Raw genomic sequence first — 22,620 nt, 5'->3', positions numbered from 1 at the left:
CACGGAGCACCGACTTTTTGCTCTGTGTACCTTACTTGAGATCAAAAGGCATCTAATGAACGGTTAAATGTTGCAAAAAAGTATTTAAGTGAAAGGCAACGGTTTCAAAATTCCCCTCAGAGACTGGACACAGGGAAACATTGGCAGCTGGAGCTGTTATTAAGGTCACAAGACATCATCTGTTGCTGTGAGCATCTTAATAGGGAAGCCTCACATGGCCGGAGGAGGGGCCACGCTTGATCCCTCCCATCCACTTGGAAGATAAAATGACAGAATGGTTTTCCCGGGCTTGTGTGCTGGGTTTTGCATTTCTTCAAGGCATGGGGTATATTTAAATGAGCAAAAGAGTTCTTGGATCTGTGCTTGGCTCTTACCCTCATTTAGGATGTTGCCGCCTAGATCCCTTTGGAATAATAGCATGTTCCCTTTGTCTAGTCTCTACAGGGAATTTAGGAATAATTACCTTGTACTTGAATATTTTCTTGCAATATTTAACTATTCATCGGATGGCTTTCTATCTCAAACAAGGTGCAGAGAATATGACCTGGGTCATAGGATTTAGTCTAGTGTAGGAAGGGATGGTAGAGACTGATATAAACATAGATATTTTTTAGGATCCACTGTGCAAGGAAGTGGGGGTGGGGGAAAAGAAAAAAGGGGAAGGCAGAGGAGAGGAAAGAAGGGAGGGGAAGAGAGGGGAGGGAAGGGGAGAGGGGAGGGGAGAGGAGAGGAGAGAGTTCAATACAGACTTATGGTTATGTCTTGGGCTATTGGCCAAGACTTTTGTCTTTTCCCATTTACCTGGTCCATCCCTATAGAACAAACACTTACTCAAAACGCAATAAAAGCCAGCTTATCTTTATTTGGAGAAAAAAATTATAAAAGCACATACAACAAATGAAGTTTAAAGAAAGCAGGAACCTTCTGAGGGTGATGCCAGTTCATTATGGAGCAACAAGGCAGAGGGAGGGGAGGAAGCAGAGAAGGGGATACATTTATCATATCCTAGGAGCAGCAGCAGCAGCAGTAGCAGTCAGGGAAACCACGCAATTCTGTCCTGGAAGATTGTTTCTTAAGTGGATTGCTGAGGTAAACAAAGCTCCAAGTTCTTCTGGTGTCTGTTTGTGCCATACTACTCTCTATAGGACAACGAAGTCTCCAGTCTTCTCCCATCCAGTTAGTTTTTGCCTCCTATTATCCTTCAGTCCTTCCTTCCAGTGGGAAAAACCAGGCTTCCCGCCTTCCTGATAAGAGGAGACACTAATAGTGAACATACTTTCACTGGGACTGCATGTCAGACGTTCATATATAACATACAATACACAAAATTGCTGAGGACTCCTTCTGTACACAGAGGATTTGAGAGTGAATCCTTCATTCATTTTTAGCACATTGCAACATATCACAGGTGTTATGTCCCAGTATTAAGTGGATTTATGGAGTTCACTGAAATGGGTCTGAGACTTGTGGAGTCAGAAGTTCTTTCTAGTGATCCATATTGTAACCCATACATTCCTACCCATCACTCTTGTTCATGTTCTCCCAAAAGTTTGTCAAGGGGGCAGGGTGGTCCACCCAATATTATTCAGTTTTAACAAAACCAACCTTCATAAATTGTTCAAATAACTTAAAAAGGTTCCTTCAAAAGAGTTGCCAAGCTTAAAGACAAATTGTGCATTTTTCTTTTATAAAAAGACAAGTGTCCCAAATTTGCTGACCTTTTCTGTGAATACAAATGGCTGTTAATAGTATTCTACCTAACAGATATTAAAACACACACAGACACAGACACAGACACAGACACACACACACACACACACACACACACACACACACACTTGATGTGTCCTTTCAACATAAAGGTGACTTTTTAAACAAGTGAGAAAGTAGCTCCTTTTCAAAAGAAACTTTCTTTGAGGAAAGCATTTTGAAAATTGGTGTTTTGAAACATTTCCATCCTTGTGTCTTATTGCAGAAATGACTCATTTGTAACCTATAAAATCTCTCCTACCTGCACATTTAGAAAACTGGGAAACCAAAATTTTCTAACCTGTTTAAAAATCGTCTGAACAGTTTCAGTGTGATTTGAACCTAATTGTTAAAATATAAAAATGCCACACCTACCTAATAGTTTTCAAGAACAACTGATTGCTATCAGGGAAGAAATTTCCTAGTCTACTGAACAAAAACTTTTATATAATTGGTGGATGGCATTGTAACATGAGTATCATGATTTACTAAGCACAATCAATGATGCACTTCTTCCATTTGGTATATTTCTGTGAGCTGTCTTTTTCAGCAGAAGAGCCAAGTATTTAAATAAACTGAACTTAGAACCAGATCTTAAAATTGCTGTACCACGAAGTGTGAAGCCAAAATTGTTCAAAAATAATGAAGCATATTCAATCACATTGCTGTTATGAAAATATCTCTGGACCATACTGCTGGCCTTCATTCCTACCTACTCCCTGCTGGAAACTTGGACTTAGCTCCTCGAATTACTCAGGGCTATGATCTTCTCCTGCTAGGATTAAAGCCTTCAATTCCTTCTCAGAGCATCTCCAGACCATGTAACCTCTACTCTGGCCTTCATCCCAACCGGCCCATTGCATTGTGCCCCCTGGTCCTTCCCTGGTCTCTGTTCCAGGAGGTGAACTTTTTCCATATCTTACCTGAATCCAGGCCCTCACCTCATTCTCTAGCCATCTCCACATATGAGAAACCTTATTGCTTACTTTTTTTTGAGACAAATGGCATTAAGTGACTTGCCCAGGGTCACACTAGTAAATGTCTGAGGCTGAATTTGAATTCAGGTCCTCTTGACTCCAGGGCCAGTGCTCTATTCACTGCGCTACCTAGCTGCCCCCTATTGCTTACTTTTAAAACAAGTATGTATATAATAAAGAAACATTTATTTTCTATCCTGCATGTATATACTTCCTTCTGAACTTCTGTTCTCTTCTGTGCCTGTCTTAAAAAATGTTTTTATGGCACTTTTTTTCTTCATAATTGCTGCTCTCTACCCTGTAAGTTCCCCTACCCCAATTAAAAAATAAAACACAACTAAAAAACCCATTGTAAAAAATTAGCATAGTCTGCAAGTTCCTCTGATAAGGGTCTCATTTTCAAAAAACATAAGGAATTGATTCGAAGTTGTAAGAATAAAGTCTATTCCCTAGTTAATAAATGGTCAAAAAGTATGAACATTCAGTTTTTCTAAGGAAAATATCCAAGCTATCATTAGCCATATGAAAAAATTCTCCAAATCAGTAAAATTTAGAGAAATGCAACTATAGTAACTTTCAGACTCTACCTCACACCCTTCAGACTAGTGAACATGACAGAAAAAGAAAATGACAAATGTTGAAGGGGCTGAGGGAAAAGAAGCACAGGAATGCAGTGCTGGTGGAACTCTTAACTGGCCTAGTTATTCTGGATGTATTTCACAACTATTCTTCAAGAATTACTGAACTGTGTATACCATTTGATCCAGAGATACTACTACTGGGCTCACAGCCCAAGGAGATCAAAGGAAGAGGAAAAGGACATCTACGTACAAAAATATTTATAGTAGCTCTTTTTGGGTTGTTAACAAATGGAAAACTGAGAGGCTTCTTATCAACTGGGACATGACTGAACAAATTATGGTACATGAAATACCATTTTGCTGTAAGAAATGGAGAAATGGATGTGTTCAGAGAAACCTGGGAAGACTTGTATGAAGGTGGTGCAGAATGACATTAACAGAGCCTGGAGGCAATTTTTACAATAACAGCAGTATGATGACAAACAATTTGGAAAGACTTAATAACTCTGGTCAACACAATGACCAACCATGATTACAGAGAATCAGTGATGAAGAATGCCATCTACCTCCTGGCAGAGTAGTGATGGATTCAAGGTGCAGAATGAGGCATGCATTTTTTTTTTGGACTTGGTCGATTCAAGAATGCATTTTGTTTGACAATGTATATTTGCTGCAAGAGTTTGTTTATCTTTTGTCCCCCATTGGAGAGAAAAAATGGATATTTTAATTAAAAATATTAAATTAATATTTTAAAAACACAGTATAACATTTTCATATACTTTTTAAAAATCAAGCATTGTGAAATGGAAAGTCATGATTTCCTAGGTCTCTGTATTCTGCTATGTATTTTGAAGTGTTCTTTTTTGTTGTTTTAAATTTTAAAGTAAAAATAAAATAAAAACAAAAACTATAATCGAGCAAAAGAAATCCACACAATGGACATGTTTAAAATGTATGTTTCTTTCTAAACCTTAAGCGCCTCCCCTCTCTGTCAGGAGCTAAGTAACATGTTTTGTTATAGATCCTTTGAAGACATGTTTACTCATTTCATTGATCAGAGTTGTCAAGTCTTTCAGTGCTCTTTTTCTTTGTAAGATTGTTATCACACAAATTGTTCCCCTGGTTTTGCTCTCTTCGCTCTGCATCAGTTCATGCTGTCTAGAATTCTCTGAAATCGACTCTTCTCTCATTTTTTATGAACCAATGATAGATCACTTATATTATTTGACAAACTATGTGACAAATAAAATGACATACTATTCATATAGTACCACAATTTGGTCAGCCAGTTTCCCAAATGGTAGATACCCTTTGAGAAGTCTAGTTTTTCCTACTTTTCTTTTTTTTAACCTTCCAATCCCCCTACTCCACTTTAGGATCAGGAGTTGTGTTTTGCTTGGAGCTTTTCCATGAGCCTCTCTTTTAAAAATATCTCTTCCTCACATGCCTCTACTAGCTACTTTCCCTGCTGAGTTTGATTTATTTTTCCACTAAATTGTTTTTGTTCAACCTTCCTTTTGTTCATTTTAAAGAAGTAAGACTTATCTAATATCTGCTACCTCCACGCTTTCCACCATGCTTGTATGCTTTTCTTCTCACCTCAGTGATGAGAAATAACAAATTCTACACCCTTTCCCCTTCTTTTTGCCCTCGTATAATTTTCTTTTTACCCTCCACTCTTTTTCTCTTCTTCAAAAACCTAGAACAGAATCAACCCACTTAGAAACCTCTGTTTTCTGGTTTATCTGTAGATCTATGGGAAACATCCAGGTTCTGAAGGGACACTAACTTCTTCTCCCCTTATTAAAATGTTAGTACTACATCATCCTACAGCTCTTTCCAATTCTTCAAATAAGTTTACCTTTCCGGGTATCACTTGAATCTTGTGTTTTTATTTCAAAGTTCCTACTTGCTCTAATCTTTTCACAAGAAATATGTGAAACTTCTCCATTCCATTAAAGATGCATCTTTTCACCCATAGGATTATACTCAGTTTTTCAGGATAAGCTATTCTTAGTTGTAAACCCATAACTTTTGTGCTTTAGATAATTGTATTTCAAGATCTCTCATTTATAGTAGAAGACGATTAAAGTCAAATCGATGAGCATTTATAAAGTGCCCATTACCTGCCAGGCACTGTGCTAAGCACTGATACAACGAAAGGGAAAAAACAAACAAAACCAATCCCTGCTTTCAAGGAGCTCATAGTCTAATGGAGAAGACAACAGGCAAACTACTATGTATACACAAGATATATTCAAAATAAGGCAAGGTGTAGTCTCAGAAGGAAGGCACTAAGATCCTGGACTAGGAAACACTTCTTACAGAAGGCAAGACTTTAACTGAGACTTGAAAGCTAAGAAGTGGAGGTGAGGAGGGAGAACATTCTAGGATCGGAGGACAGCCTTTTAAGTGGCTCAGAGTCTGGAGGTAGAGGGTTGCATGTAAGAAATATGAAGGAGGCCAATGGTACTGGATGACAGAGAACATGGAGGGGAGTAAGGTGCAAGAAGAATGGAAAGATAAGACAGGAACGGGCCAGGTTACAAAGGGATTTAAAAAGCCATATAGAGAATTTTACATTTGATATTGGAGGTTGTTTCCATAATCCGGCTAGCAGCTTCTGTGGGGGTGTAAGATCCACCCACATCCAGCACCCAGAAAGCTGCCAACAGCACAGGTTCTTTTGATCTGCTTAACTAAGGAAAGCAAGGTGAAGGGGCTGACAAGCTTACTTTAATTCAGCACACAAATATCATTCACTTAGTTCAGAGGAAAAAGCCAGCACCCTGAACTTCAGAGCAAAATACAACAAATTATAAACATCAACAGACAGAACTTGTCTGGTTCAAATCCCAATACATAGTTACCAGAGTTCAACAAAGTCTCAGCATCTGGGTTTACAAGCTGGAGGGCTCCTTAGCTACAGCTGCCTGGAGTCTCCTCATCCATACCATCTCGAGAGCCCTTAAACAAATGACAGACAGACCCAATACAATTCATAGTTACCAGCATCTAGGTTCAGCCCGGGAGCTCAGAACAAGGGCTGGCCCAGAGTAACGCACGCCACCACTGCTGTGAGCAAGAGAGTTCCAAAGAACAGACAGCTAACCCCTGGTTTTTATATCTTTTTCAGCGTCAGGGGTGAGTCACACATGCGACTAACCCACGTGACCTAGAATCGTCACAAAGAGGTGGACTTAAACCCACGTGGTCTAAAAGCCTCTGCTCTCCCAGACATGTAAACTAGGCCCTCCCTGGAGTTAGGCCCACCTTAGTTGCCAATCCACACCCACTAAGGTTTTACACCTAGTAAGGCTTAGCACCTAGTAAGGCTCAATGAATTACTCAAAGGAAACAAAAGCCAAACTATTCAAGGGCACTTGTTGAACTAAGTGCTAAGGAGCCCATTTTTGGTTACCGACACAGAGGTAACAGAAGGCCACTAGAGTTTATCAAATTGGGGGTATTGTCAATATGGTAAGACTCATAATTTAGGAAAATCAATTTGACAGTTGAGTGGAAGATGGATTGGAGTGGGACAGACTTTTGAGGCAGGGCCATTATAGGAAATGATGAGGATCTACACTAGGGTGTTTGCAGTGTCAAAGGAGAGAAAGGGGCATTTAAGAGAGATATTATGGAGATAGAAATGACAAGACTTAACAACTGATTGGATGGGGGCGGTGAAAGAGAGGGACTGAAGATGACACCTAGGTTGTCAGCTTGGGTGACTGGAAGGATGGTGACACTAATCAATAAGTTAGAGGCAAAGATTTGAGGGAAAGATAAAGAGTTCAGTTTTGGACATGTTGAGTTTATGACATCTACAAGGCATCCAGTTCAAGATGTCTAATAGGCAGTTGGAGATGCAAGACCGCAGGTCAGGAGAAGAGGTTAAGACAGGATAAGTAGATTTACAAATCATCAACGTAGACATGATCATTGCAATGCTGGGAACTGATAAGATCACCAAATGAAATATTATAGAGGGAGAAGAGAAGATGGACTAGGACTTGGGACTTGATTGAAACCCACAGTTAGGAGACATGACCTGGATAAAGATCCAGCAAAGGATACTGAAAAGGAGCAGATACACAAGAGAAGAAGCAGGAGAGAGCAGTGTCATGAAAACCTAAAGAGAAGAGAGTATCATGATCAAAAGGGTCATATAGTGTCAAAGGCTACAGAAAGATCAAGAACAATGAAGACTGAGAAAAGGTCATAGATTTGTCAATTAAGAGATCATAACTCTGGAGAGAGCAGTTTTCATTGAGTGATAGGGTGAGAAGCCAGACTTTGAAGAGCCTTTGAAGAAGAGAGTGAGAGGAAGGGAAGTGGAAGCTACCACATCTTATGTGATCGTGATTGTGGTTCCTTGGTACTTCAACCAGATTTTTCTTGTTTTTTTGGAATGCTTGCCATATTTCTTCTTTGATGTGGGAGCTCTAGATTTTGGCTATGATGTTTCCAAGACTTTTTCGTTTGGGGTTTCTTTCAGGAGGTGTTTGGTGGATTCTTTCTATCATCATTTTCCTTTCTGGGCAGCTTTCATTTATGATTTCTTAAAATATAGCATCAAATCCTTTTCAAAAAATCTTGGTTTTCAGGGAGTCTAATGAGTCTTATATGACTTATTAACCTTTTTCCCATATTTGTTAACAATAATAACTAGCATTTGTATAGTAACTACTATGTACCAAGCACTGTGCTAAGCACTTCACAAATATTATCTCATTTGATCTCATAACCACCCTGGTAGGCAGGGGCTATTATTATTCCCTTTTTACAGTAGAGGAGTCTGTGGCAGATGAAGGTTAAGTGACTTGTCCAGGGTCATACAGCCAATAAATGAGGCTAACTTTGAACCTGGGTCTTCCTGATTCCAGACCCAGCACTCTGCTCAGTGTGCCATCTAGAAAGTTGTTTTTGTCAGTTGTTTTTGATATCAGCTTACATCTTCTATTTTTTCAGTTTTGTTTTTTTTTGTTTTTTTCAGTTTAGTTCTAATGTTTCTTGCTGTCTCATGGAGTAATTGATTTGTTTCTACTTGTTTTCTTCTAGTTTTCAGGGACTCTATTACTTGGGTAAGATTTATCGCTGTCTCTTCTAAGATACTTATTCTCTTTCAAATTATCTGCTCCAGACATTTTATTTCGTTTTTAAAAATGATCTTCCATATCAGTATTCTTGTAGTCCTTATGGAAAATTCATTTTTTCCATTTGAATTACTTTTTACTGTTGTTAAAGAATTATCTTTATCATCTTGCTGGATATCTCTAAATCTACAACAATTTTTAATAATGTTTAGTGTCCTTTGGTTTATTCATCTCTCCACTTTTCTGAAATGAGGCTTTGTGCCCCAGTCTGACTCTAAGCCCAGCTATGTTTTGGTAGGAGTGGCTGGCTCTGCTTGATCACACCCTGGCTTCTTCAGTTCCTACATGGACCTCTACCTTCCATGTTTAGGCTCCTTTGGATCTCTGAGATTCAAAGTGCTGGATCTTGAGGGCCTTCTCAGACATTTCAGGACAAGGATGCTAGGGAGTTTGCATTTCTTGGCTACTTGAGCTGTCTCATTTTGAGCTCTGCACCGAGGCATTAGCTGCTGAATAGCTCCCAGAGACTTCCAAGGTCTTCACCCAGGGGCTTTCTGACCACCCTGGAGCTTTGTGGTCTCCCTGGGTCTTTCTCAGGGGATCCTTCCATTCTTACTGCCTCTGCACACAGATCTTGCTGGCATCCTCTTCATGTATCTCTGATTGTGCTAGGATGGATGCTTTAGACTTGTTTGGGCTCCCTCTGGTTTTTCTGGCAGGTGCCATTTCTTAGGCTAACTTTTTTTTTTTACTTAAATTAAATATTTAATTAAAAAAGACAACATTAAACAGGAACAAAATTTAGCTTAAACATGTTGCATAACACAACAGTATGGCCTTTTTAAGGTTAAAGCCCTATCTTCATGTCTTTTAACAAATAGTTTCTCATACTGTCAGTAGTAGTTACTTTTTAGTATCATTATACTTTTTTCCCCTTTTTTATTTATTTAATATTTTTAGTTTTCAGCATTGAGTTTCACAAGAGTTTGAATTACAAATTTTCTCTCCATTTCTACCCTCCCCCTTCCCACTCCAAGATGTCATATATTCTGATTGCCCCATTCCCCAGTCAACCCTCCCTTGTGTCACCCCACTCCTCCCCATCCCCTTTTTCCTTACTTTCTTGTAGGGCAAGATAGATTTCTATGCCCCATTGCCTGTATATCTTATTTCCTAGTTGCATGTAAAAACTTCTTTTTGAACATCTGCTTTTAAAACTTTGAGTTCCAAATTCTCTCCCCTCTTCCCTCCCCACCACCCTCCCTAAGAAGGCAAGCAATTCAACATAGGCGACATGTGTATCATTATGTAAAACCCTTCCACAATACTCATGCTGTGAAAGACTAACTATAATTTGCTCCTCCCTATCCTATCCCACTTTGTTCAATTTTCTCCCTTGACCCTGTCCCTTTTTGAATGTGTTTGTTCTTTATTACCTCCTCCCCCTATCTGCCCTCCCTTCTATTGTCCCCCCTTTTTTATCTCCTTCCTCCTTCTTTCCTGGGGGGTAAGATGCCCAATTGAGTGTGTATGTTATTCCCTCCTCAGGTCAAATCTGATGAGAGCAAGATTCACGCATTCCTCTTCACCTGCCCCCTCTTCCCTTCCTACAGAACTGTTTTTTCTTGCCACTTTTATGCAAGATAATTTATCCCATTCTATCTCTCCCTTTCTCCCTCTCTCAATATATTCCTCTCTCATCCCTTAATTTGATTTTATTTTTTTAGATATCATCCCTTCATATTCAACTCACCCTGTGCCCTCTCTCTATATATGTATATTCCCTTCAGCTACCCTAATACTGAGGTCTCATGAATTATACACATCATCTTTCCATGTAGGAATGTAAACAAAATAGTTCAACTTTAGTAAGTCCCTTATGATTTCTCTTTCTTGTTTACCTTTTCTAGCTTCTCTTGATTCTTATGTTTGAAAGTCAGATTTTCTATTCAGCTCTGGTCTTTTCACTGAGAAAGCTTGAAAGTCCTCTATTTTATTGAAAGTCCATATTTTGCCTCAGTTTTGCTGGTAGGTGATTCTTGGTTTTAATCCTAGTTCCTTTGACCTCTGAAATATATTCCAAGCCCTTCAATCCCTTAATGTAGAAGCTGCTAGATCTTGTATTATCCTGATTGTGTTTCCACAATACTCAAATTGTTTCTTTCTGGCTTCTTGCAGTGTTTTCTCCTTGATCTGGGAGCTCTGGAATTTGGCAACAATGTTCCTAGGAGTCTTGTTTTTGGGATCTTTTTCAGGAGGCGATCGGTGGATTCTTTCTATTTCTATTTTACCCTCTGGTTCTAGAATATCAGGGCAGTTCTCCTTGACAGTTTCTTGAAAGACGATATATAGGTTTTTTTTTTTGATCATGGCTTTCAGGTAGTCCAATAATTTTTAAATTATCTCTCCTGAATCTATTTTCCAGGTCAGTGGTTTTTCCGATGAGATATTTCACATTGTCTTCCATTTTTTCATTCCTTTCGTTCTGTTTTATAATATCTTGCTCCAATCTAATTTTTAGGGTAGTGTTTTCCTCAGTGGTCTTTTGGACCTCCTTTTCCATTTGGCTAATTCTGCCTTTCAAGGCATTCTTCTCCTCATTGGCTTTTTGGAGCTCTTTTGCCATTTGAGTTAGTCTATTTTTTAAGGTGTTATTTTCTTCAGTATTTTTTTGGGTCTCCTTTAGCAAGTCATTGACTTGTTTTTCATGGTTTTCCCTCATCGCTCTCATTTCTCTTCTCAATTTTTCCTCTACTTCTCTTACTTGCTTTTCCAAATCCTTTTTGAGCTCTTCCATGCCTGGGACCAGTTCATGTTTTTCTTGGAGGCTTTTGATGTAGGCTCTTTGACTTTGTTGACTTTTTCTGGTTGTATGTTTTGGTCTTCTTTGTTACCAAAGAAAGATTCCAAATTCTGATTCTGAATCTGAGTCCATTTTCACTGCCTGGCCATGTTCCCAGCCAACTACTTGACCCTTGAGTTTTTTGTCGGGGTATGACTGCTTGTAGAGTATAGAGTACTTTGTCCCAAACTTGAGGGTCTGTGCTATTGTTTTCAGAGCTTTTTCTACACAGCAAGCTCTGTCACACCAGTGCTCTTCCTCCACCAAGAACCTCCAACCCTGAGCACAACTCAGATCTGAGTAGGCGCTGCACTCCTGCTCTGATCCACCACTTAATTCCTTCCACCAGGTGGGCCTGGGGCTGGAAGCAACTGCAGCTGTAGTTCTGTAGCTGCGCCACCTCCACCGCCCCAGGGCAGTGGGCGAACTGTGAACTCCTTTCACTCTGTTCCTGCAGTTTTTTTTTCCACACTAACCTTCTCTGTTGTCTTTGGTGTTTGTGGGTCGAGAAGTCTGGTAACTGCCACAGCTCACTGATTCAGGGCTCTAGGGTTTGTTCTGCCTGGCTCCTGGTTTGGTTGGACTGGACACAGCCCACTCTGGGCTCTGCTCCGCTCTGCTCCCAGTTTCATGCAATAGACCTTACCCAGCGACCATCCAGGCTGTCCTGGGCTGGAGCCCTGCTTCCCTCTGCTATTTTGTGGGTTCTGCAGTTCTAGAATTTGTTCAGAGCCATTTTTATAGGTGTTTGGAGGGTCCTGGGGGAGAGCTTTAGGCATGTCCCTGCTTTCCAGCTGCCATCTTGGCTCCACCCCCCAGGCTAACTTTTCATGTTTTCATAGGGTGGAAGAAATCACTTACTGTAATTTCTCATTGGATTTCTTGACCACTGTTTGGGTTAGCATGAATTTCAGGTCTATGCTAGAGCAGGTATGTGGGACCTGCGTAGTCTGTCTCCTGTTTAGGCAGACATCTTATGTTGCCTTTGGTTGCTAGCATAATAGTGCATGAATATAATTTATAATATCACAAATACACATATTTTGGGAGTATATACTCAAAAGATATTTTGTGATAGAAGCATATAATCAAAAGAGTTTGAAGACCACTGCTCACATGTATTAGTGCGTTACAGATTAGCAGAAAGTCACAATATAATAATGTCTATAGGATGAGGACCCAGGAGGAAGGTTGTTCCTGTCTGGTGGTGGAGTGAGGAAGGTGATACATGATTTCCAGGGGGAGGTGACATTGGAATTAGTCTTTAAAGGACCCAACTTCCTCTTTTTACAGATGAGGCAAATGAGGCCTAGAGAAATGAAGGGTTATGCAAACAAGATTACAGAATTTTAGAGTTGGAACTTAGAGGTAACTTAGCCTCATCTATATTTAAACAGTAAACCTCTTAACTTTTTGTGGTTGTTGTTCAGTCATTTCAGGATTGTCCAACTTTCCGTGACCCATTTGGGAGTTTCTTGGCAAAGATACTGGAGTGGTTTGCCATTTCTTTTTCCAGCTCACTTTAAAGATGAGGAAACTGAGGCAAACAGGGTTAAATGACTTGCTCACGATCACACAAGTAGTGCCTGAGACTGAATTTGAATTCAGGTCCTCCTGACTCTAGGATCAGAGCTCCATCCATTCCACCACCCAGCTGTCCCTCCCCTTTGGAGATTGCCTAAAATCCTACTGAAGTTATTACCTAGTCTTCTGACTTCCCCTTAGTGGTCTTTTCATTTATAATGTTGCAATCTTTATGTATATTCCTTTGCCTTTGCATATTTCTTCAGTTCATACAAGTCTTCCAATGTTTCTCTGAATTCCTCATATTTGTCATTCTGTGCTACACAATGATATTACATTGCATTCATATGTCAGTTTGTTCAGTCATTCCCCAACTGATTGTCCCCCCTCCCACTTGCACCTCTACCCCCACCCCCACCCCTACTCCCATCTCTATTTTCAGCTCTTGGCTAGTACAGAAAGTGCTGCTATGAAGATATGCTTTATTCGGAAAGACTTTTAAGGAAAGAGATTTTACAGCTTTCCTCAGTAAACTGTCCCAGGGGTTTGTTAACAACTCTTACTGTAAAGCAGGTCCACTTTTAATGTCTTATCTCAGTTCTCTCCCACTGCAAATGAAACTCATTTCTCTTGTCTGTTCCTCCAATGAGAAAGAAAAGAACTGGTCCCTATCCTCCAATAATCAGCTTTTTGGAGGATACTTATTATTCTTGCAGAATCTCTTTCCAAGGAGCTCAAAGCTGATCCCTAAAAGAAAGAGAAAGGCTAGAGAATATGATACCTAATTTGTAGGAAGATAAACTGCAACACTTTGAGAAAGGGGGGCAGTTCTACCGTGTCATGTACCAGTGAATGGAAGAGAAAGAAGAGGTGCTCAGTCTGCCAATCTCTTGTTCTCTGTGCCACTCACCATACTACTCTTCTGAGTGACTCTTTAAAATTTCATTTTCTAAAATTTTTTATTTTCAATTTATGGAATAAAACAAGCATTTCCATAACACAGCGTAATAACAGCTTGCTATTCCTTTTAAATATGAAATAGTTATCATGTAAATTTCTTTTTTTCTTCTTTCCCCTTCCCCACCCTAAAGATGGCTACCATTAGACACAATTATGTATGTATGTGTATATATATGTATATACATACATATATATACACATACATGTGTAAAACCATTCTGTACATACTTATATTTATCAGTCCTTTCTCTTGATTCAGACAGCATCTTCCTTTATATGTGCTTTGTAGTTAATTTGAGTATTTCGGTCTATCGTTGCAAAAGAATTTTGCAATGTGTAGAAGAATTGAATCTCCTGGGAGTTACTGACATTGTACTTTGGTATAATGAAAGTACCATGGACTTTATAGTCCAAGAAGGGGAAAGGCCTCAAGTTCATGTCATATGAGTATTTTTTTTGAAGGAACGAGGTATGTTTTGCTTAAAAAAGAGAAGCCTTGGGTGGGGTGGGGGGAACATTACAGCTGTCTTCAAGTATTGAAAGGATGACCCTATGGAGGGACAAAATAGGGACAATGAGTAGAAGTTGTAAAGAGGTCAATTTAGGATTAAAGTTTGGAAAAAATTTCCCAAGTAGAAGTGTCTCAAAATGGAATGGCTTGTCTCCAGAGATGGTGGATTCCTGCTCATTCAAATTCTTCAAGCAGAGGCTGGATGATGTCGGGTGTGCTATAATCGGAATTATTTTCATGCATGTATTGGATTGGATGGCCATGAAGGTCATGTCCAACTCTCAAAGTCTATGATTCTGTGGTTTTGAATCCCAGCTACTGTTTACCACTACATATCAAGCAAGTCATCTAACTTCTCTGGGCCAGAGTTTCTTCATCAGCACATTGTGATGATTAGTTGGACTTGATAGTCTCTAAGACTATGATCCTATATCCTCCTTAAAAGCTGTAGGAGGTTATACATGATGAGTCCCCCCTCAGAAATATCATAAAATATTGCTGGGATGCACATGATCTGAAAATTAGGTGGGTCAGTTATGTAGCACAAGTTGAGGGATCGCAGATTAAAAAAAACCTGCAAGCTATATTCATATCCATGAATTATTGAAAGAACCAGGGTCTTGGGTGGATTGTCTATGGAAAGACAAGACTAGGAATCACAATGGAGGAGAAGGAGTGGATGAATCTCAATCAGAACTTGTGGAAGAAGTAGGCAGAAGTTTAAGGCCTCATTGGTGGACTGGAGTGGTACCATCTTTATGATGTGTGGGATGCTTTCTATTTTCATGAATGATGTCAACCAATCAGTCGTATTACTGTTCTTGGACTGGGAAGTGGAAGCAGGGAGGTAGAGAAATGCCAGTAAACCACAGCCACACAAACAGTCCTTCATGAAAAGCAAACTGAAACAAGGATACTTTTCAGAAAGACAACATTGAAGCTTAATTTTGGAAGTTGAATTTTTGAAGGAAGAGTATTCGTTAAAACACCAATCTACTAGGCAGCTCAGCGATGCAATGGATAAAGTACTGGGCCGGAAATCAGGAAGATCTGAGTTCAAATCCAGCCTTCGCTACTTACTAGTTATGTGACCTTGGGAAAGCCACTTAACCCACCTCGATGTCCTTTTTTATAAAATATAAATAATAATAGTACCGATCTCGAGGGTTGCTATGAAGATGAAAGAGCTTTGTAAATTTTAAAGTGCTATAAAATACCAGCTATCATCATCATCATCGTCATCATCATCAGTAATTAGGTGATTATGACTCACTACTGTTCATCTCTGGAAAAATATTGAGCCAAATGAGAGACAGTGAATCTATGTTTCACCAGCTCTTTTGGAGAAATGACCAAGTTTGGTTTATGGAAGGACCCAGATATCTAAATGTCCAATGTTCTTTTCAACATTGAGCCTGAGTACAAAATTGCCAGCGAGAGCAGAAAGTCATTTCTGCCTTTTGGAGGTATCTTAGAATCATTGCACTTGCTGCATAGTAAGAGTTCATGCTTCTTTCTTCAGTGTTAGCACTTTCCTAATGAAAACCTAGTGATCTGGGGAATGTATTGTTGTCTACATTTTACAAATATAGGTGAAGAGACTTGTCTAAGGTCCTACAGGAAGTGTCTGAACCAGAATTTGGACCTAGATGGCTTGATTTCAATCATTCAATAAATCAACAAACATTTATTAAGCACCTACAGTGTGCTAAGTGCTGGGGCTACTCTCACAGTCTCACACAGGTGGAAACAACACACAAATAATTTCATATGTACAAACAAGATATATACAGGAAAAATTAGAGATAATCAATCATTAGAGAGAAGACACTATTGTTAAGGGGGCTTTGGAAAGGCTTCCTGTAGGTGGGATTTTGTATAGGATTTGAAAGGAAGCTAGGGAAGGTAGGAGGTGGGGAGAGGGGAAGAGAGAGAGCATTCCAGCATGGGAGCGGTGCTTCCAGGCAAAATGCTCCAAGTTGGAGATGGAGGGGAGCAGCAAGGAGGTGAGTGTCATTGGAATGAAGAGCACGAGACAATGCATAAGGTGTAAGAAGACTGGAAAGGTGATGGACTGGGTGGGGGTGGGAGGGAGGAGGTTATGGACTTTGAATGCCAAGTGGAAAATTTTATGTTTAGTCCTGCACTTGGCCAAATAATTCAACATTCATTAATTAAAGATATGTGTGTGTGTGTGTATAATACGAACTGTGCAAAGCAATGTAACAGGCCTTGAGGGAAATAACGAATTTTGGATTAATACACAGTCCTCACCATCATGGAGCTTATAGTATAGAAATGTATACACAGAATTCAAATGGCTATATGATCTCCTTCCTCAAATGCAGATTCCCTATAAAGAGGACGTGCTATTTAGGTTAGATTTTAAAGAATTGGCAGAAATTCACAATCCCTTCCTGCCTGCCCATCAATACATATATATGCACATATGTATGTATATATGTATACAGACACAATACCGGGTGTATACATGTCTGTCTAGCTAGCTAGCTAGCTGTGTTTTATGGCTAACCTAACTATTCATACAAGTAAAACAAAGTAGATGAAGAAGGCCTATTTTTCAGATTATGACAGGAAATGGAATGGATAGCCTTATAGAGCTTTGAAAATTACATACAGAATACACATAATTCATATCATACATATGTGCATATATGTGCATATGTAAATAGTCACACATTTTGTGTACATGCGGGCATATACAGAATAGGTATGTTTATATATTATGTAAATATATGTATTTGCAGAGTTTTCTAAGCTCTACAGGCAATCCATTCAATTGCATCTCTTAATCTAAACAATAGATACTCTCCGTGCACTTGGTTTTATCTGTGTGAGTCGTTAAGGAACTCATGAAATACCGATGGCTGTGTGACCCTGAGCAATTCATTAAACTTATCTCAGTCCTAGTTTCCCCATCTGTAAAATGGGGATAATAATGGCACCTACTTCCCAGGATTGTTGTGAGGATGAAATGGACCAAATAACATATAAAGCACTTTACAAACATTAAAGTGCTCAATAAACCCTAGTTATCATTTTCATGTGACATGTGACAACATATAAATACGTACATTTATACAAGCTATATTCAGAGTAGATAAAGGTAATCTGAAAGGGGAAGACATTAGCTGCTGGGGAGGAGGGGACCTAGAAAGGACTCCAGCAGAAGGTAGGGTATGAGCTAAGTGTTGGAGAAATCCCTGGAAAGTAAGGGGCCGAAGTGAGGAGGCAGAGCATTCCAGACAAGGGAGACAAGCTGGAGGCAGAGAGGCTGAAGAATGAGTGTATGCATAAGAAAAATGATTCTGGAAATGATGTAAAGGACGGCTTGGACATGGGGAAAGAGTAAAAGGCAGAAGACCTTTCAAAAAGTGGGGGGCTATTGCAATAGTCTAGGTGGGCACAATACATTAGGTGGCATTGGAAACAGAGGAAGGGATGGATATAGGAGATACTAGTAAACGTGAAATCGCAGCATCTGGCGCCTGATGAGACGTGAAAGCTGAAGAAGAAAGAATTTAATAGAACCAACCACCCCTAAGGTGTTATGGACATGGGAGATGGGGTGAATAGAGACCAAAGTAGAAAGTCAGAAAGAAGAGTAAGGAATTTTAGGGGGAAGATGAGCTCAGTTGTGGAGATGCTGCGTTGGAGGTGCCCAGTGAATATCCAGGTGAAGATGTCCTATCAGTGGTTGGAGATTCGGATCTGGAGCTCAGGGGAGAGGGCTCACTGCTTTGGGATTGTGCTGCTTTGCTTCTACGGTGCAAGATGATAAGCTGGTTGAAGCATCTGCTGGGGCCTGGGGGCTCAAGAGTCTTTTAACCCTAGAAAGGCTGGAAATTCACAGTCGTCGGGGGAATGGAAGTGGTAAGGCAAATTGGCCAGATCAAATCCGGAGCCTGCTCTTACCTGAATCATGTGGTGATGTGTTTTTTCCCTTGAATCATTCAGGTAAATGTCTCAAGCCTTCTTCACCTTGGCTGAGGATGCCTAGAAAAAAATTCTTTCTTTCTTAATGAGTATAGTAAATCAAGAAAAAGTCAGAGGGTTATAATAAAATTATAGATGCTGTTCAATTTATATTCATTATTTATTCACTGAAGGTAGATTATGTACCTACTATGTGGGCAGTACTCTGCTTGGCAATGGCCTGGGGAAGAATCAATATTTGCATAAGACACAGTCCTTTCTCTCATGGGTTTTACAGTGTAGAAGAAGAAAAAGGCACAAACACATGTGATTATAATAGCGAATAGTCACCACCCCATTTCTCCAACTCTTCTTATAGAAGTTTATTCAGTGTTTGTCCTCACTTACCCTCAACCCTTCTAATCATCTGACTCCCACATTCAAAGCTGTGCTAGCGTTCCTCAGATCCTTTTGTTCAGGAAGGCAGGATCGCCTAGTCACTAGATTTCTAGGTCCTCGGGTGCAGCCTTTTGACTGAGCCAGTTTTACAGAAGAAATCCTTTTATTAAGGGGATTTGCTCTGGGACATTTGGATTCAGTCGATGAATGAAGGTGTTGAACCAGATTGCCTCTAAAGTTCCTTCCAACTCTTAAGTCTATGCTCCTACGTCCTTGAAGCTCTACTAGTTCCAAACAAAGAACCTTGTGATTCTAAGAACACCATAGAGGTGCAAACCCTCTGTACGTCATTCACGTTAGAAGTTGTAAAATAGTGTACATGGAGAGAGTAACAATGAAACAGTGGAAACTTAATGTCACAAAATTATGATGAACAATCTTGGCCCCAAAGAAGGGATATTAGACAGCTCCTCCCCTTCAGCTTTGCAGAGGTGGTGGTTGATTACAGAACATTGCATATAATGACATGCTTTTTGATACATTGGCTAGTTTTGCTTAACTTTTTTTTGTTTTCCTTTTTATTTATTTTGATGGAGAATGGCTTTCTGGGAGGGGGAGAGGAACTGAAAAAAATATAAGTGACAAAAACAAAATACCACAAAATTTGATTTTTAAAAATTGCATAACATGGAGTCATCTATTAGAATTTTTTTCCCCTTGGCTTTTTGAGGGTCACACCACAATTTCAGTCATGTATACATTGATCTCTTCCAGAAATTTTTTTTTCTGCAACATCTCTACCCTACCAACTAATGGTACCTTCTAATGATTATACCTTAGAGCAGGGCAAATGCTATGTAACGCTTGTTGGGAGGAGCCTCCAAGAGAATTTTGAGGAGCTCCCAGGAAACACTGGGTTTAGTTCCAGACTTCTTTTTTCTTTTTCATTTGTCTTCTAGTTTCCTGTCCCGAGATCACGAGTTTCTTTAAAGATTCAATGAATGTTAAGCAACGAGTGGTAAGTGAAACATTTTGTTATTCATCCTTTATGGGACAGAACTTAGGGAGGAGCACAATAAATATTCTTTATTGTTCTCAAATAATAGAATATTATTTAAGCAAATGATTTAATTGATTCAAATGTTTGAAAAGATGGTTGGAAGTATTTGTTACTTTATAGGGATCGAGATTGGGCAGATATTGAACCTATGATTTCATTGGTATGGGGAACTCCTGGATGAGGAAATTCCTTCTACCAATGTAGACTTCTTTACAATTTGTAGTCCTAGAGAGGTGCCTAGAGCATTGAGGTCAGGTGACTTGTCCAAAGTCACACAGCCAACATTTGTCAGAGGTTGAACCAAAGTTCAACCCAGATCTTCTTGGCTTTGAGGCTGGCTCCCTAGCCATTACCCCATGTTGCTTTTCTTATCATTTGATATAACATTTGATATGATTTTCTTCATTTGATATGACAAAAACCAAAACCAAAATCCAAACCAACAAACTAACTAAACCCAACCAACTGCAGGTATCAGAAGAACTTTATTTTCAGATATGTTCCCTACTTTCTTAGTCCTTCTTTCTTTCCCATTCTTACTTGGATGTATCATGACTCCCGCTGCTGTGTGAGTCTTATCCCTGACCTCTTCCAAAGGCAGACCTCATACCTAGCAATGGTTCTGTCTAAACTATTGGCAGTTGTTTGGAGCCTTAATTGTTTTATTCACCACGGCCCAGGGCTTGTATTCCCAGTCTTTCTCCCAATGTTTTATGGAGTTGAAACAATAACAAAGGATCAGCCATCTGGGAACTTCCCTATTAGCAAAAAATATAATCTTGGGTGTTTTAATTCAATTCACTTCATTAAGTACTTTTTAAAGCACTACTCTGGGCCAGGAATGGTAATAGGTGCTAGGAATGTAGAAACAAAAACAAACAAAAAAACCTCACCTTTCTCCTCAAGGACATTATATTCTACGCGTGGGGTGGTGGTGGTTTATAACATGTACACAGATGAATGAATGCAAAATATATACAAATAAATAATAGGAGGGGTTTTGGGGGGGGGTGGGGGGAAGACAGCAGGGAACACTAGTAGATGGGCTAGGTCCTGTACAAAGCAAGTTAGACAGACAGTCCCTTAAACAGTGCCTGTTGACAAAGGCAGACAACAGTGATTCAGACAAAATACAGCAGAATTTAAAAAAATGAATGTAAAATATAAACAAAGTTTGGAGCAAGTATTAACACTGTAAACGAGTCCAGGAAGATTGTTGTCATCTGTTGTTGTTATTTAGGTGGGGTTGTGATGAGGGGTGAGTCATGGAATTTCATGTTTACGCAGGGAAAGGTGGAAGCAAATGATCCCGTTTTACAATTAATCAAGGAAGGCTTCCTGGTGTGGTGGGGTGATTCAGGAGCTAGGCTACTTCCACAATTAAAGGCCTGGAATGCTGGTAGGACTTTGGAGGTACTATCAATTGATCAGGAGGGTTGGGGCCACTGAGTAAGTTTTCAAGAGAGAGGTAAAGGACATAGAATGGTGACTAATTACTAGCTACTGATGTTTAGACCAAAAGTAGGAGGAAATAAGTGAGGGAAGTATAAAGCAGTCTGGAGTATCTAGGAGAAGGCCTTTGGAGCAGAGCAACCCTGCCTAGTGAAAGAACACTGGACTTGGCATTAGAAAATGCAGGTATGAATCCCAGCTGGGACCCTTGCTGACTGTATGACTTTGAGTAAGTCACTTTTTTCCCTAAGCCTCAATCTCCTTTGAAGGGATTGGTCTAGATGTCCTTTAGACCCCACTCTAGTTCTCAATCCTAGCATAATTTGGACCTGGCACACGGGGGGACCTTGTAAGGTGAGGAAAACATAGGTGAAGGTATGAAAAGGTCCCTCTGGCCTGCTCAAGCTTAATTCAAACCCTACCTTTAAAGGATGATAAAAAACAGATGCTAAGAGCAGTTCTAATTAGTCAATTTTACTTCCAAATGGGGTTAAAAATCATTTTAATATTAACAAAAAACTGCTATATAAGCTTGTGGGAGAAGAAAATAAGATGATAAATAGGATCAACATGTACTCATCAACCAAAACTAATTTACTTAATATTTTCCTTTGAAGGGAAAACAAATTCAGTCAATAAAGAATTATAGCATGATTTATTTTGTATTAAATTTGATTTTTCTCAATTAACAAACATTTATTTTCTTTCCATCCCACCTCTCTACCCTACTGAAAGAAAAACACACAAAACCCATGTAACAAAGATACATAGCAAAACAAATTCTCACATTGGCTATCCAAAAATATGTGTCTCATTCACTGCTGTATAATTTAACACTAGTGAGAGATTTGATATGACATTCTCACACAGGACAGTCTCAGTCAACGTCGAATTTTCCTAGTTAAAACCAAATCCTAAGCCAATTAATTATCGCTGATTTAGTATCAGCTCAAGAGGAATCATTGAATGGATCTGAAGAGGAATCATTGAATAGATCTGAACACTAATAATGACTTGGAGATTGAGTGAAGAGTCCACTGATCAAATTCTGATCTTATTCAAATTGGGAGGCAAGATTGCAAACATTTTGGAGCCAGGATCAAAAGGCAGTAAGAACTTGATAAAGTGGCATATTTAGATATTAAAATGGATCTGGGATTTCATTAATGTTAATGTTGCTGCCAATGCCTGCCCGTCCTATATGATTCTTGTGTGTATATTCCTGTAAGTTAGCCATGGAGTAGCTACCCAATCTTTTAAGGACCTACTTTACTTTCTTTTGATATTATTCTTGACTCAACTCACTCTCCAGAGTTCACCTCTTTACCACCCACCTTGCTCATAGAATTGCCCCCACACATCCCTGCTTTCCAGTTTTCCCTTATGTATCATCTTTCTTGATTAGAATGTAAGGGTAGGAATCATCTTGATTTTATTTGTATCCCTAGTACATAGTAAGTACTTCATAAATGTTCTCTCTCTCTCTCTCCCTCCCTCCCCCCTCTCTCTGTTTCTCTCTCTCTCTCTCTC

The 22,620-nt window shown here is 39.5% G+C and overlaps 1 protein-coding gene across 1 annotated transcript in view; it reads left to right on the top strand.

Moving 5' to 3' along the window:
- C6H4orf51 (chromosome 6 C4orf51 homolog) overlaps nucleotides 1-22,620 on the top strand; it is a 76,777-nt gene that overhangs the window by 19,857 nt on the left and 34,300 nt on the right. The window contains exon 3 of the mRNA XM_036765685.1: nucleotides 19,538-19,596. Within this exon, the coding sequence (XP_036621580.1) occupies nucleotides 19,538-19,596 (59 nt within the window). The remainder of the gene's footprint in view (nucleotides 1-19,537; nucleotides 19,597-22,620) is intronic.

Source organism: Trichosurus vulpecula, chromosome 6 (genome assembly GCF_011100635.1).
Source record: "Trichosurus vulpecula isolate mTriVul1 chromosome 6, mTriVul1.pri, whole genome shotgun sequence".
Taxonomy (NCBI): domain Eukaryota; kingdom Metazoa; phylum Chordata; class Mammalia; order Diprotodontia; family Phalangeridae; genus Trichosurus; species Trichosurus vulpecula.
This window is presented reverse-complemented; position numbering and strand designations above follow the sequence as displayed.